The sequence below is a fragment of the Eulemur rufifrons genome, chromosome 20 (genome assembly GCF_041146395.1).
Source record: "Eulemur rufifrons isolate Redbay chromosome 20, OSU_ERuf_1, whole genome shotgun sequence".
NCBI classification, from domain to species: Eukaryota; Metazoa; Chordata; class Mammalia; order Primates; family Lemuridae; genus Eulemur; species Eulemur rufifrons.
In genome coordinates this window covers 27,025,467-27,040,215 of record NC_091002.1, presented here as the reverse complement: position 1 = coordinate 27,040,215, position 14,749 = coordinate 27,025,467, and the positions used below count along the sequence as shown (strand labels likewise).

The following is a 14,749-nucleotide window of genomic DNA, read 5'->3' as shown; positions in this document are numbered from 1 at the left end:
TTCTCCCCATCTCAAGAAGTAGGTCACCATCCTCCCAGCTGCTCTGGAGAAAGACTGGGAATCATGTATCCGTCATTCACTGTCCCTCATCCCTCGTCCCCCATCCCGTCCATCACCAAGTCCAGTGGGCCGTACCTTCCACATGCGTTTCCAGCCCCTCCCCCTTCCTCACCACCCTCGTCCAGGCCACAGACAGCTGGGCCTGGAGGCGAGTGCCAGCCTCCCTGTGGGTCTCCCACTCCCATTCCTGCCACTCTCCTGCCCATTCCACACAGCAACCCCAGTTATCTTCCAAAATATGTAAATCAGACCACCATGCCCCTCTGTTTAAAGTCTTGACAGTGTCCCATCACACTCAGAGTAGAATCAAGATCGTCACCATGTCCCACAACGCTCTTCTCAACCTGGACTTCTTTGCCATGACGTCGAAGTCCTACAGACCTCTTGATTTCTCAAGCCCCAGGCCTTTCTCACCACTGTCTCTGCCATCTGGAATGTCCTTCCTCTGTCCCTTCGCAGGGATGGCTGCTATTCATTCCTTGGTTTTAGCTCAAAATGTCACCTCCTCAAGGAATCCTTCTCCCACCACCCTTGTAGAATAAGTTCTCCCTGTATTGTCTCTCTCTGCACTCTTTGGGTTTCCTAGAAGGCACTGAGCCCCAGTTATAATCATACTCATATTCGCATGTTTACTTGTTATCGTGTGTCTGTATGTTCTCTGAGGTTGGAAGCAGACAGGGCACATAGTAGGTCCACAGGCCTGGCAGATCCCTGGTGCCACTCACAGACTGTTGTGTGTTGGATGCATCCCACTCACCGTGTGCAGTCACAGTTGCTCTCTATCCCAGCTGGGCAGCCCTTCATCTCTCTGATGGGCCCGTCTCAGAGGACAACTCCTGGAGATTCAGTGCTTTTCAACTGTACCGCTGGCCCCTTCAGCTCCCAGGACTTCAATGTCACCTGGTTGAAGAACAGCTGTGAACTTCCAGCCTCAGCTCAGCACCCGGTGACTGATAAGAAAGGCAATTACTCCATCACCAGCAAGGCATGGGTGACACTGGCCCAACAAGATGTCTTATCCAAGATCGCCTGCAACGTCACCCACAGGACCCTGAAGGACCCCCTACAAGCGACCATGAATCTCTCCCAAGTGCTCCGAGGTGAAAGGGCAGTGGCATTGGGTGGGGGTCGGTGCCTCAGTTTCCTTGTAAAATGAGAAGGATATTAAGACCTGTGGGCTTAGGAGAAAATGGAATTTTGGGGCTTCCTAAGAAGATTAAATGAGTTATTCCTTATAAAGCACCTAGAACAGTGCCAGGCACACAGTAAGTAACTTAGGAATGTTTGATCTTTTTGTCATGACCTGGCCCCAGCATCCCTTTCCAAGTACCTTGCTCTATTAATATCACTGTTATTGTTTTTATTTTAAATGTTTATTCATTCAACAAATAATGAATATCCATTGTTTGCCAGGCACTGCTATCAGTGCTGGGGATACAGCAACAAGCAAAATAAAGTCCCTGTCTTCATGGCCATTGCATTTTAATAATTCTTAGGAAATATTTCAAACTACAGAGAAGTATATATGGGACTCCTGTGTACCTCTACCTGTATTTAATGAATATTAACATTTAGCCGGATTTGTTTTACATTGAGCAAACAAGAAAAAATTATTTCTTTAAAAAGAGTGAGCAATCCTGAGGCTGGTCCCTGGGAGAGGGAGACACAGTGGGGGGAGAGGGGCCGCAGGCAGGGGCTGCTTTCACCAGCTCTTACTTTCTGCTCCTCTGTCTAGTTATCCCCACCCTGAAGATCACCGCCCAGGCCTCTGGGACGCACGTCCGCGTGCAAGAGAGAGTGAACCTCACTTGCCACGCCAGCCACTTCTATCCCGCCTCCCACCTGCATCTCACCTGGATGGAGAACGGACACACCATCCAGACCGTGAAATCCCCCCGGGTCACCGGAAACCCCGACGGGACATACTCTCTGGAGCACACGCGGCAGGCGGAGGCCACGCTGGAGGGGAGCGCGTTTGCCTGCTGGATCGTCCAGGATGAGCAGCCCCCGGTCAAGGCCAACATCACCCTGCGAGCTCAGCCGCCCAGGCACGGGCAAGGTGGGTGCAGCCTCTGGCCCAGCCCTCTGGGCAGCAGGGCCGGAGAGGGTGGAGACTCAGGGCAGCGCTGGATGCAGGTAAGGAAGGGAGGATGCCCTCGCTCCCTCCCCCACACCCTCACCCAGAAGCAGCAGTGGGACTCCCCTTCCCCAATTCCATGCGCTCTTCGTGTTGGAAGTTCTTCACCCAACACCTGACTGCAAGAAATGGTGGAGATTAAGGGCTGCTGGGAACCAAAATCCCTTCTGGGGAGGCTATTAACCAAGACTGGTTCCGTTGGAAGTTTCTGGAAGTCAACTTTAAGGAGAGTCCAGAATTCTTTACTCTGCTGAGAAAGAGGGTCGATGCAGGTCCTCACATACGATGGGTGCAGCTTCTCCTCCTCTTTCTTCCTTTCTCCTTCCCCTCCTGTTCCTCCCAGTCTCATCCGTGGCCTCAGATAATTTTGTCCACGGGGGGGCGCTGCCCGCTGGCAGTTCAGGCCCCGAGGGCGGCGCGATGCTTTCCTTTGGTGCAGCTCCGATCAGTTTGGGGGAATGCATTGCTGTCCCCAGGGGGGATAGGTGTGGGGTGGACAGTGGAGGGTGTATTAAGATTGGCCAGGCCCTGAGCCGGGGGTAAGTCATGTATCCAGAGCCACGTGGAGCGGGGAAGGACAGCTCCCCTGGGAAGCGTGGCTGTGTGCGTCTGTGCACGTGTATTCCAGCGCGGCCACCACCCGAGAGGGGCGGGCGGGCGGGCGAGGCAAAACCAGCCCAGCTTCCCAACAGGGTCCTCCATCCTGCCTTCTATCTCTCCTCGACAGGACTGGCCTTTATTTGGCTGCTGTAAGAACCCTCAGGGGAATGATCCCACTTGGCTTTACATTTCTCCATGCGCTTTTTTTGTTGTCCGGCAGAAATAAGAAAAACGTTCACCCAGCAGGATACACAGGTCTGGGTGAAAAACTGCAAGCGGGCCCCTTCTGATCAGAAGCAAGTGCGGTATTTCTTTATTGACTCATGCTGAGTTTTTCCCTCTGTCTTATTTTTCTCCTGCATACAGCGTTATCTGGCCCACAGCTGCAAGATTAACCCCTTGGGAGCATCCCTTCCAGTCTGGCACTTCCCTGTACAGCTTCGTGGTGCCCTGTGGTCTGCACGGGGAAGGGCGGCCCCTGCTTTTCTGGCATTCAGGCCCCTTTCTATTGGGTGTTAATGTACCCTTGAAGCTGTCCCTCCCCAACCTGGTCCATGAAAGCCTCCATCAGCACCCCTCCCCCATGCCTCTGTTCCTACTGGCTGGCACCCACAGAGCACCTACTGTGCACACATGTTATCTGATCCTGTGACAGAGCCCAGAAAGCTAGCACCGGGATCAAGGTCTCAGACGTCTCAAATAGTAGAGCTGGCACTAGAATGCAGGGCTATCCGTTCACAAATTCAATGAGTTTTTCTATGTTTTTCTCTCCTGTCCTGCCTGAGAATACAAACCTCAGCGTTATCTCAAGTCTTTTCTCAAATATCAATCTCAAATGTTCTATTTCTGATATATATTTCTTCCTGACCTATGTGGGCATATCTGTCTATACCATTCAATTCTCACCATCGGTACTTCAACTACGGGGCCTCCGGAAAGCCCAGGGCCTGGGGTTTATGTCATTGACACCTTTCTCCGTGATTAGACTCTCACATCCCTAAAGCGGGGACTGTCTCTTCTATTTGGAGGTGGCCAAACTTTGGAGTCAAATGGATCAAAGGCCTGCGGCAGGGCTGTCACTGCCCAGCTGTGTGACGTCAGGCAAAGCAATTCCCTTGCTGAGTGTCCTCATCTGTGTAATGATAATTGTTATACCCACCTGGAGAGGCCCTGGTGAGGATTCCTCTCCTTCACTCCTGCCTGGTATCTGGACAGTGGGGCCACAGTAAGTGCCCTGCAATGACTGTTCGCAGTCTCCATAGAGCCTAGCCCAGAGCTGGCCTGAAAGTGGGACAATATCAAAGACCATTGATTCATGCAGAGCCGGCTGTGCAGAAGTAGGGGCGGGAGCTGTGATGTAACAAAAAAGCCCTTAACTTAGAGTCAGAACTCCTGGCTTGCGATGTCAGTTCTGTTCACTGTGAGGCCCTTGGGTGAGTCACTAGCCCTCTCTGAGCCTTTTCTTTCTCTGTTAACATTAAAAATATGATTAATAACAATCTCTCAGATGATCGCTATGAGTATATGATGCTGACAGTTCCCAATTATAGAGTACTTTCTATGTGCCACATACTCTACATGAGTTAGTTTACTTAATTTCTTAACTGAGAATTAAGAATCATCCTCATTACACAGATGAGGAAACTGAGGCTTAGAGAGTTCAGTTGCTCCGGCTCCAGGGGAGGAGTTGGGAATGCAAACTTGGGTTGAGCAGGACTCCAAGGCCCGTGCGCCTAACCTCTCTCAGAGACCTGGCCTCTAAGCATTGAGATGCTCTTCCCTCTTCAGGGCCTGAGGGTGGGGTGGAGGGGTGGTCAAGGGCACAGACCCTAGGGCCAGACTGCCTGGCTTAGAGCCCCAGCTCTACCACTGACCCGCTGTGGACCTTAGACAAGTTACCTAGCTGGTCTGAGCCTCAGTTTGCTTGTCTGTGAAATGGGGATAGCAACAACTCCTAGGGGTGCTGGGAGAACTCAGTGAGTTAGGGAAGAGCCCAGAAACAGGGTAAATGTGACATGGGTGTTTGATTTTTGCCATGCGGTGTTAGCAAGTGTCGGCCTCCTTACAAACTGCTGTGGTCCCTGTAGTTTCACTGTCCAGCCTCTGAAATCAGCGTCAGAAGCTAGCTCCTATCAGAAAGTAATCTTTAAACCCTATGGGAAAGCAATGGGGTTCTTAATGCAGACACTGAGGGTTTGTTCACACTGGGATTTCGGGCATGGCTGTGCCCTCTTACGGGAGGGTCTCTCCTTACAGGCAGGCGTGCCCACGCTTACAACTTGCAAGGCCCCCTGCAGCGATCTGAGCCGGGCACAAGCATTCGACTGACCTACACAACATCCGGGTTCTCCACCCGTCACGTGACTGTGACGTGGCTTAAAAACAAAGACAAGCTCCCCAAGCCCCAGACCAGCGTCCGCCATAGTGGACACACCTACAATGTGACAAGTAGTGTGTTGGTCCCACTGAAGAATGAGGATATATTCTCCTACGTTGTGTGCCACGTCGAGCAGAATTCGACACAGTTTTTCCAGAAAACCATCAGCCTGGACCAGTATCTCCGTGGTAAGATCTTTCTCTTTGCTTGGCCGAGTTAGCGCAGGGTTGGACTGTGGACTTCTCAGAGCCTCAGTTTCCTCACTGAAAAATGGCACGACTCTCGCTTGGCTGTGGCAATGTTTCCATGAAATAATACCTGTAAACACAGGTATCATTACCCTAAGACGGTACTTTGCCCATACTAACCACCCAGAAGTGGCAATTGTTGTTGTTAATTATTATTACTGTTATTGTTCACATTCCCTCTCAGAACTCACTTCTCTTGTCTGGAGACAGAATATTTATCTTCCGGGAATTTAATTTTATTATTATTATTTTATCTAAAGAAGATTTGTAAGGCTTTAAGAACTTCTAAATTTCAGGGACTATGATGTCTTTAGATTATTACTTATACCTGGGTATGAACCTAACTTTTCTATTAATTTTCCTGGATTGCACCAATACTTGGTAGATCTGTGAATTCAGGGAGGTCACAAGGTATCATGCCCAGAAGGAATCTTAATAATCATCCCATTGTAATGATGACTTCAAAGCCCAGAGAAGGCAAGTGAGTGGTCTAAGGCTGCATAGCAGTAAAATTAATTCCTTAAATGTGCATTGGACGTTCAAATCAACAAAATGGATTTTACAAAATCTGTTTGTTTTCTTAACTAAAAAATAGGGGAATAAGTGTGTTATCATGATGGAAGTAAACACATCCTTTTATATGGATATTAGTGCCTTGACCGAGCATGGCAGACAGGAAGTAGAGCACATTTTTGTGGGTTCACTTATTTAACAACTTCCTCACTCTTATTTGACAACTTCCCTGTACTGTTTGTCCCATTCATGGCTTACAGAAGGAAACTGAGGTTCAAAGAAGGTGCCCAAGGTTGCAAAGCTGGCGAGTGAGAGACCTTGGCATGAACTCCAGCTTCCAACTCTGCCCTGTCTCCCAGCTGTGGGACCTCTTGCAAGTTGCTCATGTCTTGTCTTCAGTATCTTTGGCTATAAAATAGGAAAACGGTCGGTCAGGGGGTCCTCCTTATCTGAGGGTGTATTAGGTCATTCCCTGGAGCTAGGATGATTTTGTAGAGAAGCAAAAGTCAGAAAATAGAAATACTCCCAAGTTAATTGATTGCCTATAAAAAAAATTAACTCCCACTGAAAACCCCTCCCTACTCAACACTTTGTGTATTTCAGAGTGTGTCTCCTGTCATAGAAATGTCTTTGTGGATGTCTTTGTTTGGGTTCCCCTGAAAGCAGAGCCTGGAACTGGGATGTAGGGGCAGGCGGTTGGGAGGCGACACTGAGAGGTTGGGGTGGTGGAGCAGAGAGAAAGAGACAGGGAAGGGGGACAACAAAGACAGGGTGAGTTATTAAGCTGAAGCCCCTCTGAGTAACTGTGTAGATTGTGCCTCAGAATTGTCCCATGACAGAGGAGAGGCTGGCATGTGCCTGCATGGACTAGATGGCATTTCACGGCTCTAGCGAAATCTGAGGTAGAGAAGTGGGACAGTGTTTTGGGAACTCCAGGTGGGACTCAGCGTGAGTGGAACTGTCCAGCACTGCTGCCCTGAAGTCAGGTGGCTGGGGAGATGGTTTGGAGCCCAGAAATCCTCTGCTAAAGGAGGTGGGTCTTGCCTTAATTGAAGTGTGGCAAACATCAGACCGTACCATGCAAATAGAATTCATACCCATTGCAAAGTGCAATTGGAGGTCTTGCAAAAGTTGTATTTCAAGAAGTTGATGCAAATGATACTGGGGAATTGCTGGGATCCCAGGCAAAGCCCTTGAGCAGTTAACAAGGGAAGAGAAGACAAAATCTACAATGATGACACTGTGGGCACTTCAGAAGAGGACACTTTGATGAAAAGAGGCCCCTGTGAAAATTGCTAGAACACTCAAATAATTCAAATACATTTTCAAAATTACCTTTAAATGATTGTGCTGGTAATGTGAAATTTTAAAATGAAAGATTTGTTGGTACTATAGTATTAGTTTTGGGGAAAAAATTATGCCAGCTTCCTTCCACTCCTAATACTTGTTCCTTCTAAGAGTTGGTGCACAGTTGCAGTGATATTCTATACTTACATAAAAATATAAATTAAATAAAATTATTTTTATAATTTCAATGATTTTCAAGATGAAATTTCATCCAATTCTTTTTTGACAATTTCTAGAAATTGGGGCCTGATTTTGTATGGGTCCCTTCTAAGTGGTGCTTTCTGTCCCCTCCCCCCAATACCAAGTAGCTTTCAGTATTTACCTTATTTGGTTTTGTGAGAACTAAATAAGAAAACGTGTGCACACGTTGCCTCCAACACTGCCATTCAGTGCACGGAAGCAGTTGTCATCAGCTGTGCCCAGGCCTCTGTCCTCCTGACACTGCCCCAAACACCATACAGCCAGGAGAGCTCACTGGTGGTTGGAATGGGCCATTTGAGCCTGTCATCATTTTTTTGGTCTTTGCCACTTTTTAGAGCCCATGACACTTGCTTGGTGGCATCTTACCCTAGCCTGTTCTCCATGGGCACTGCCCTAGTTACCAGGCTTTCTGCATCCTGGGTCCCCCCTTCTCAGATCTAGCACTTTGCTTGGTGAGAACCCTGTGCCGTGCCTGTGTGCTGAGAAGGAGAGACTGAGCACAGGAAGGAAGTTCCAGGATGGTGCCTTGCCTTGGCTGTCCAACCCATTAGCAGCATCATTTATAGAATTTTACAAGTCTGACTGGGTTTGAGGATGAGAAAAGGATATTTTGGGCTCAGATGCTCATAGCCCCTTCAAACTGCACTAAGTAAGGAAGTACTCTCTGTACCCTCGACCAAGAGCTGAAATTCGTCTTAACTAGACTTATAGAACTGAATTGACCCTAGAGGATTTCATAATTTCTGGAAACAGAGGGAAAGTGACTTGCACAAGGTCTGGCAGTTGGCTATTGTGTCAGTGCAGGGACCAGAATCCAGATCCCCCTGCCCTTAGTTTAGTGTTAGAGCTGTACCATGTTGTGTGTTCATATGAAATCTGCTGAAATATTTAACGTTTTATAAGATCGCAAATTTCTCAAATTTTCCCCATTGTGGATGCATTCCACTGCATAGTTGAAAATCTGGTTGAAAAAATTCTAGAAGTCAGTAGATCATAATTTTGTAAGCCTAGATCATAAATGTATATGGCCATTTAGTCTGGGTGTCAGAATGGCAGAAAGGTAAAACATACTATTTCTGGTGTAATCCAAGCTTTGCCACTTGTGACCTTGGGCAAGCTACTTAACCTCTCTAAACTGAAGTTCCTTCCTGTGTAAAATCTAAGACTTAGAGCCTATGAATCTTCAAATCTTAGAATTATCTAGTCATAGAGTGGGTCAAATGATTTATAGCTTCTTCAATGGAATTCATACCTCATTTTTTAAATCTTTAATGGCCAAAATGAAAAAGAAAAGAAAGATTAGGATGGTTTTCATCAATCCCATTCATCTATCCATCCATCCATTCATCTATCCATCCAACCATGCATTTCATCCATTCACACTCTCATTCAATCATGTATTTCCTATGCATCCATCTATTCACCAATACCTAAATCTTCCCCTGTGGCAGGCCCTGGGCTAGGCTGTGGGCATATGAGCCCACCCTCAAGGAGCTCCCAGGATCCCACAGTAATTGCCTATTCTCTCTGGGCTTTGCCAGTTCCCCCTACAGTGACAGTGTCCCAGTCTTCCACCTCCTCTGGCTTGGTGCTGGCTACCTGCCACGTGCAGAGATTCTATCCACAGAGTGTACAACTCACCTGGCAGGAGGACTGCCATATGCTCAAAGGAACTGAGCAACCTGCATCCAAGAAGAATAACGATGGGTCCTACACCCTGGAAGGCTTGCTGCTGGTGAACGCGTCGGTGCAGGGGTCTGAGCGGGTGCTCACCTGTATGGTGCAACATGAGACGCAGCCTCCCATACGGGCCAACCTCATACTCTCCACAGCAGCCCACGCCGTATACAAGTTCACTGGGAGCCCAGGTAGGTTCACCTCTTCTCCCGTGGCCACCTGGAGCAACTTCTGTATCCTGAGTGGATTCTAGAAGGCACAGGGAGGAGAGGAAGCTTGATTATAATTGAGATCTTGTACAAGCCTGTGATTCCCTAAATAACCAGAATGGTTTCTGGCCAGTGGCTTCCTTTATATGTGGCCATCCTGAAAGGTTCTTTGATTTCTGGGGAAAGAATGTTCCCATGGCTCTCAACCTCTTTGAAAATTTCCAAGAGAGAGTTCAGCTTAGTGTGCTCACTTAGACTTGGTGGTGGTTGTCAGCAGGGCTTTCTTGTTGAAAGCCTGGTCTGTTTGAGTTGTATGGAAGCGAGTTTGCCTGTACATAAGACTTGTTTGAATAGCCTCACCCTGGGGGCTGTACGTTGTTTGATGCAGGGATACTGCAGGCTCGTCTGCTTAATCCTTGTACAGGCGCGTAACTTCTCTGTTTGCTCATCTGCAGATAGGGTCTAATAAATGTTCCTAATTCATAGTCTTTATGAGGATTAGATGAATTAATACATATAAACTCTCTATATAATCTACATATATGTTTACAATAAAATGTCAGCTACTGTTACTATTATATGAATTCAGGTAACACTTTAAAATTTACTTTCCAGTAATTATAGTTGTGTCAACTTAGGCAACTGAGTCAATTATCTTCTCAGAGCCTCAGTTTACTCATCTATAAAATGGTGCTGAAGATACCAAACTCCCAAGATTGTAGCAAGGTTATGGCAAATGATCACAAGGCCCTGGGGACGTGGAGCTGATTTGTCTTCAGGTTTGTACCTCTAAAGCCCGACATACTGGCTGGTATATGTTAGGTATTCAAATCGGTGTTTGTTGAGCCAAATTCAAGGTGAGGCTCACGGGTCACGGTAATCTCATCTCCGAGAGAGCTAAGTGTAGAGAACAGACATAGGCTTGGAATCAGGTAGAATCAGGTGCAACTTGGAGGCTCTGGAATTTCCTGCCTGCGTCGTGACCTCAGAGACGGGATTTAAACTCACAGAGCCCCATTTGATGGCTCCTTCTGCTCCTTGGCATTTAGGTCCAGAGATGCCTGCCCTTATCTTTGTGGCTTTCCTCCTGGGCCTCAAGGTGCTGCTGGTGATAAGTGTCACAGTGACCTACATCTGCAGGAAGTAGAACCTGTGACAGGTGAGTTTGGGGTGGGTCTTAGTCCTTAGGGAGGGAGGTCAGGGCCACAGTCATGGGCTGGAAAGAGGAGTCCAGGGTAAGCCCATAAAGTCACACGGTGCCCCCAGGGGTGATCCATCCTCAGGAGAAGGTTGTGAACACTCTTATTTCCTCCAAATGACTGTTGGAATTCCCAGAGGCTTCTAACTCTGTGTATTGTGTAGTGCCCTGGAGGTGAAAGGTTTTCAAATTACGTTCCTTGGAGCCCTGAAGGTAGGGGTCCAAGGTGTGGGAGTGGGATGAAGGTCAAGACCCGAGCTCCAGAGTCCCCCTGGTAAATGTATTTCTGTTTTCATATGATAAATCTTTGGGATGAATAAGGAAGGTATTGCTACGGTGAACTAATAGAACCTGTCCAAGGGAGTTGGAGGTTCTGACTAGTAGCAAAGATGAATGTAGGTATAGGAGAGAGTTCAGAACCCAGAAAGTGATATTGGGGTGAAGCACGTAGGGGCTTCATTTCTGATCTGTGCCATGAACCCAGACCAAGCAGACTCTGCCACATACTAGGCGCTCAATAAATATTTGTGGAATTAATACATGAGTGAACAAACAAATGAATGATCTTTTCCCTACAGCTGCTGCCTGCCCTGTGACATCGTGTCCCACCCTCTCCAAGGGGCTCCTCTCCAAAGGGCTCCAGTAGGGAGAAGAAGCTGCAGAGACCTGTAGGTCACTCAAGACCCCTGTCCTTCACTCTGTCACCGCTGTGGCAGACACACCATCCTCCACACACCCTCCTCACGTTCCTTCCCTCAGAGCTTCGGAACTGAGTCAGGGATAGACTTTGGTTATGCAGGACACAAGGATGTCTCAACCCTGATGTACAGAGCTGCAAACTGGCCCTGCCTCCACCCAAGAGAGAATCAAAGAGGTCAAGAAAAGAAATTTCCATCCTGCCCCTGATCATGAAAAATCCTTAATTTTCAGAGCAGTTTTTACCTTATTCAGGGCTTTTGCAAGCATTATTTCATTTTAACACATACATTTTGAAATCGCCGGTAAGTCGAATAATCATTTTCCTCTTCTGAAATGTATTGAAAATAATATTAAAAAATCCACGGACCTACCCTCCTATCATTACAAAACAGTAACATTTTGCTTTTATGTTCTTCAGGTCCTTTTAAAAAACACTGTCCTGAATTTGGTGTTTACTGGTCTCAAGCATGATTTTAGACTTTTACAGCATATGTATAAATCCTTAAGCAACATACAGTACTACTTTGCATGTTTGGAACTTTATATAAATGCTATGGTACTGCACAGAGCACTCTGCAGCTTTATGTTTTATGCCTAGCACAGTTTGTGGGATTTATCCATGTTGATATATGGAGTTTCATTTTATTAATTTTCCACTGCTCTGTGGTCTTCTCTTGTGAGACTACATCACAGTTCTTCTCATGAGTGACATTGAAGCTTTTATTGAGTGGTTTAGTACAACTTTGCGACAAATATTCTTATAGTTGTTTTCTTGGGCACATACATGTGGGAGAGTTCCTCTTGTTCCTCTAGTGTGGTCCACAAAGTTGCAGTGTTGGTATCATTTGGGAGATATTGTTATACAAAAAAAAAATTTGCAATTTTTGCTCAAGTTTTCACCTTTCCATTTAAGTTTTTAATCTAGCTGTACTCCTCTGGTGTGTGTGTGTGTGTGTGTGTGTGCGCACGTGCATGTGTATTATAAGTGGTAGGGATCTTATCTGTTCTACAAGGATAAACTATTCAGCACTCCCTGATAAGCAGTGCCACGTTTGCTGTATATCAAGTGTCTATAAATCTGTGGTTCTTGTGATGAGCCCTTCGTTGCATTGATCTACTTGTCTCTCTCTCTCTGTCAATACAGGCGTACTTCATTTTATTGCACTTTATTGCACTCCACAAATACTGCATTTTTTACAAATTGAAGGTTCGTGGCAACAAACAGCATCTATTGGTGCCATTTTCCAAGAGCATGGGGTCATTTTGTGTCTGTACCACAAAATGTGGTAATTCTCACAGTATTTTAAACTTTTTTCATTATTACTAAGCCTGTTACGGTGATCAGTGATCTTTGGTGTTACTATTGTAATTGTGTTGGGCACCGCAGACTGTCTCCTGTAAGATGGTGAACTTAGTTAATGGCCATTCCCGCATCTCTCTCCCTTTCCTGGGACCTCCCTATTCCCTGAGACCAACAATATTGGAAATTAAGTCAATTAATAACCCTACCATGGCCTCCAGGTGTTCAAGTGAAATGAAGAATCACACATCCCTCGTTTTAAATCAAAAGCTGGACATGATCAAGCTTTGTGAGGAAGGCGTGTTGAAAGCCAAGACAAGCCAAACGCTGGGTCTCTTATACCAAACAGCCAAGTGGTGAATGTAAAGGAAAAATTCTTCAAGGAAATTGAAAGCACTACTCCAGTGAATACATGAATGATAAGACAGCAAAATAGCCTTATTGTTGACGTGGAGAAAGTTTTAGTGGTCTGGATAGTTGATCAAACCAGCCACAACATTCCCCCACAATATCTCTGAGGTATTCCTATACTGCACTGTTTAATTAAAATAGCTTTACTGTAAGTTTTGATACCTCTTTTGGGCCACTTATCTCACCTTTTCTTGTTCAAAATTGTCATGGCTATTCTTGGCCCAAATGCATTTTAGAATCATTTTGTCAAGTTTCATGAAAAGCCCTTTCAGAAGTTATTACTTGATTGCGTTAAATGCATATATTAATTTGGGCAAACTGACAACTTTCCAATACTGTCTTCCCATTCATGGCCATGGTATACCTCTAATTATTTAGATTTTCTTTTATAACTTTCAATTTGCAATTTTATAGTTTTTCTCTCATAATGGTCTTATGTATCCTCAGTTAGAGCTGCCTTTAATATTTCCTAGTTTATGGAATCTTTAAAAATTAAAGCAGAGAGTGGAGGTCACATAGCCAAAAGTTTTAAAAAATTCAACATTTTGTGTGGAATCATAGTTAAAAACCAATGACAATGTAATTTTTAATGAGTGTTTTCTTTTACTTTCAAAGTGTTCTGATTTGTACAATAAATTATATATGCTCATTCTTTATACTTAAAAATATTAGAGAAAGCTCCAGGAGGACCTAGCAGCCAAGAGAGACCCAAAGAGCCCAATCACACCAAGCCTTCTCTAAAAACCAAGAGTAACTGCTTAAATCTGCCCAAAAAGAATGTTACCAACCATGCCATTTTGCCTGTCAAAGCTACAAGGCTCATCAGCATTAAACTTCAGCCCAGACCAGCCAATGTTACACAATCCCAGAAGCCAAAGTTGGAGCCACCAAAGCTGAGCAAAAGGCTAATTTTAAGATGTGTTTCTTCTAACCCAAACTATAAGCCTCCCAGCAGTCATCAGTAGCAGCATGAGCTGGATCATCCACTATAGGAGAAGTGCCAAGAAAACCCATGGGTCACGCAATGTATAGGATTTGCAAACCATAAAGCAGCAGGTAACCGATCAAGGACATTGCTCTGTGGGCAATAGCCATGTTGAAAATGAATCTTCGGGTAGCTTTCTAAGAGATAAACAAAGAGAACTTGGCTCAAACATTATCGGACTCTAAGAGGAAGCTAAATTCTGGTACATACAAATGCCAAAGAATTATTCATAATTGAATCAAGAGCAGTTTGGTTCCTAAACAAGCTTTAGGCAAAAGTTCAATGAATGGTGCTGTTTTGAAACAGAGAGTTAATACAATTTGTTGGAGAAACACAAGTCAGGCTTCTACCAGTAAAGTCACAGGAACTCTCTAGAGTAGATCTTGCAAGACCAGGAGAAAAATCACCAAGGATGGTTTCCTCTCACTTTGTTCAGACCCTTAGTAGGACTCAAGCATCAATAAATAAATAAACAAATAAAACAGAGGTCGAGGATATAAAGGTTGCAGTGTTAAATATGTAAACATGTAAGTTACAATCATACCCTCCTACTGAACAGAAAGTAAAACATACCAAACCAAGGACATACCTGGATTTGCTTCAGGGATGATGTAACAACAGACATCTCAATATTAAGCAAGATTAGCAGTCCAGTCAACCTTGTTTTAGACCTTAATAATCATGTGTATTGCAAAACTCAGAAGCCAAAAGCTTTTTGTCAAGCCTAGTTTGACAGTTGGCAGCTTTAATTCAGTCATTCCAAGCACCCCTAGCGTGAGACCAAATG

At 45.6% G+C, this 14,749-nt stretch overlaps 1 gene segment (V, D, J or C); it reads left to right on the top strand.

Moving 5' to 3' along the window:
• LOC138400979 (signal-regulatory protein beta-1-like) overlaps positions 1–14,749 on the top strand; it is a 47,316-nt gene that overhangs the window by 22,922 nt on the left and 9,645 nt on the right. Inside the window, 6 exon segments of the C gene segment in view lie at positions 849–1,160; positions 1,796–2,119; positions 5,054–5,362; positions 9,025–9,351; positions 10,419–10,528; positions 11,146–11,568. Of these exon segments, the coding sequence occupies positions 872–1,160; positions 1,796–2,119; positions 5,054–5,362; positions 9,025–9,351; positions 10,419–10,516 (1,347 nt within the window).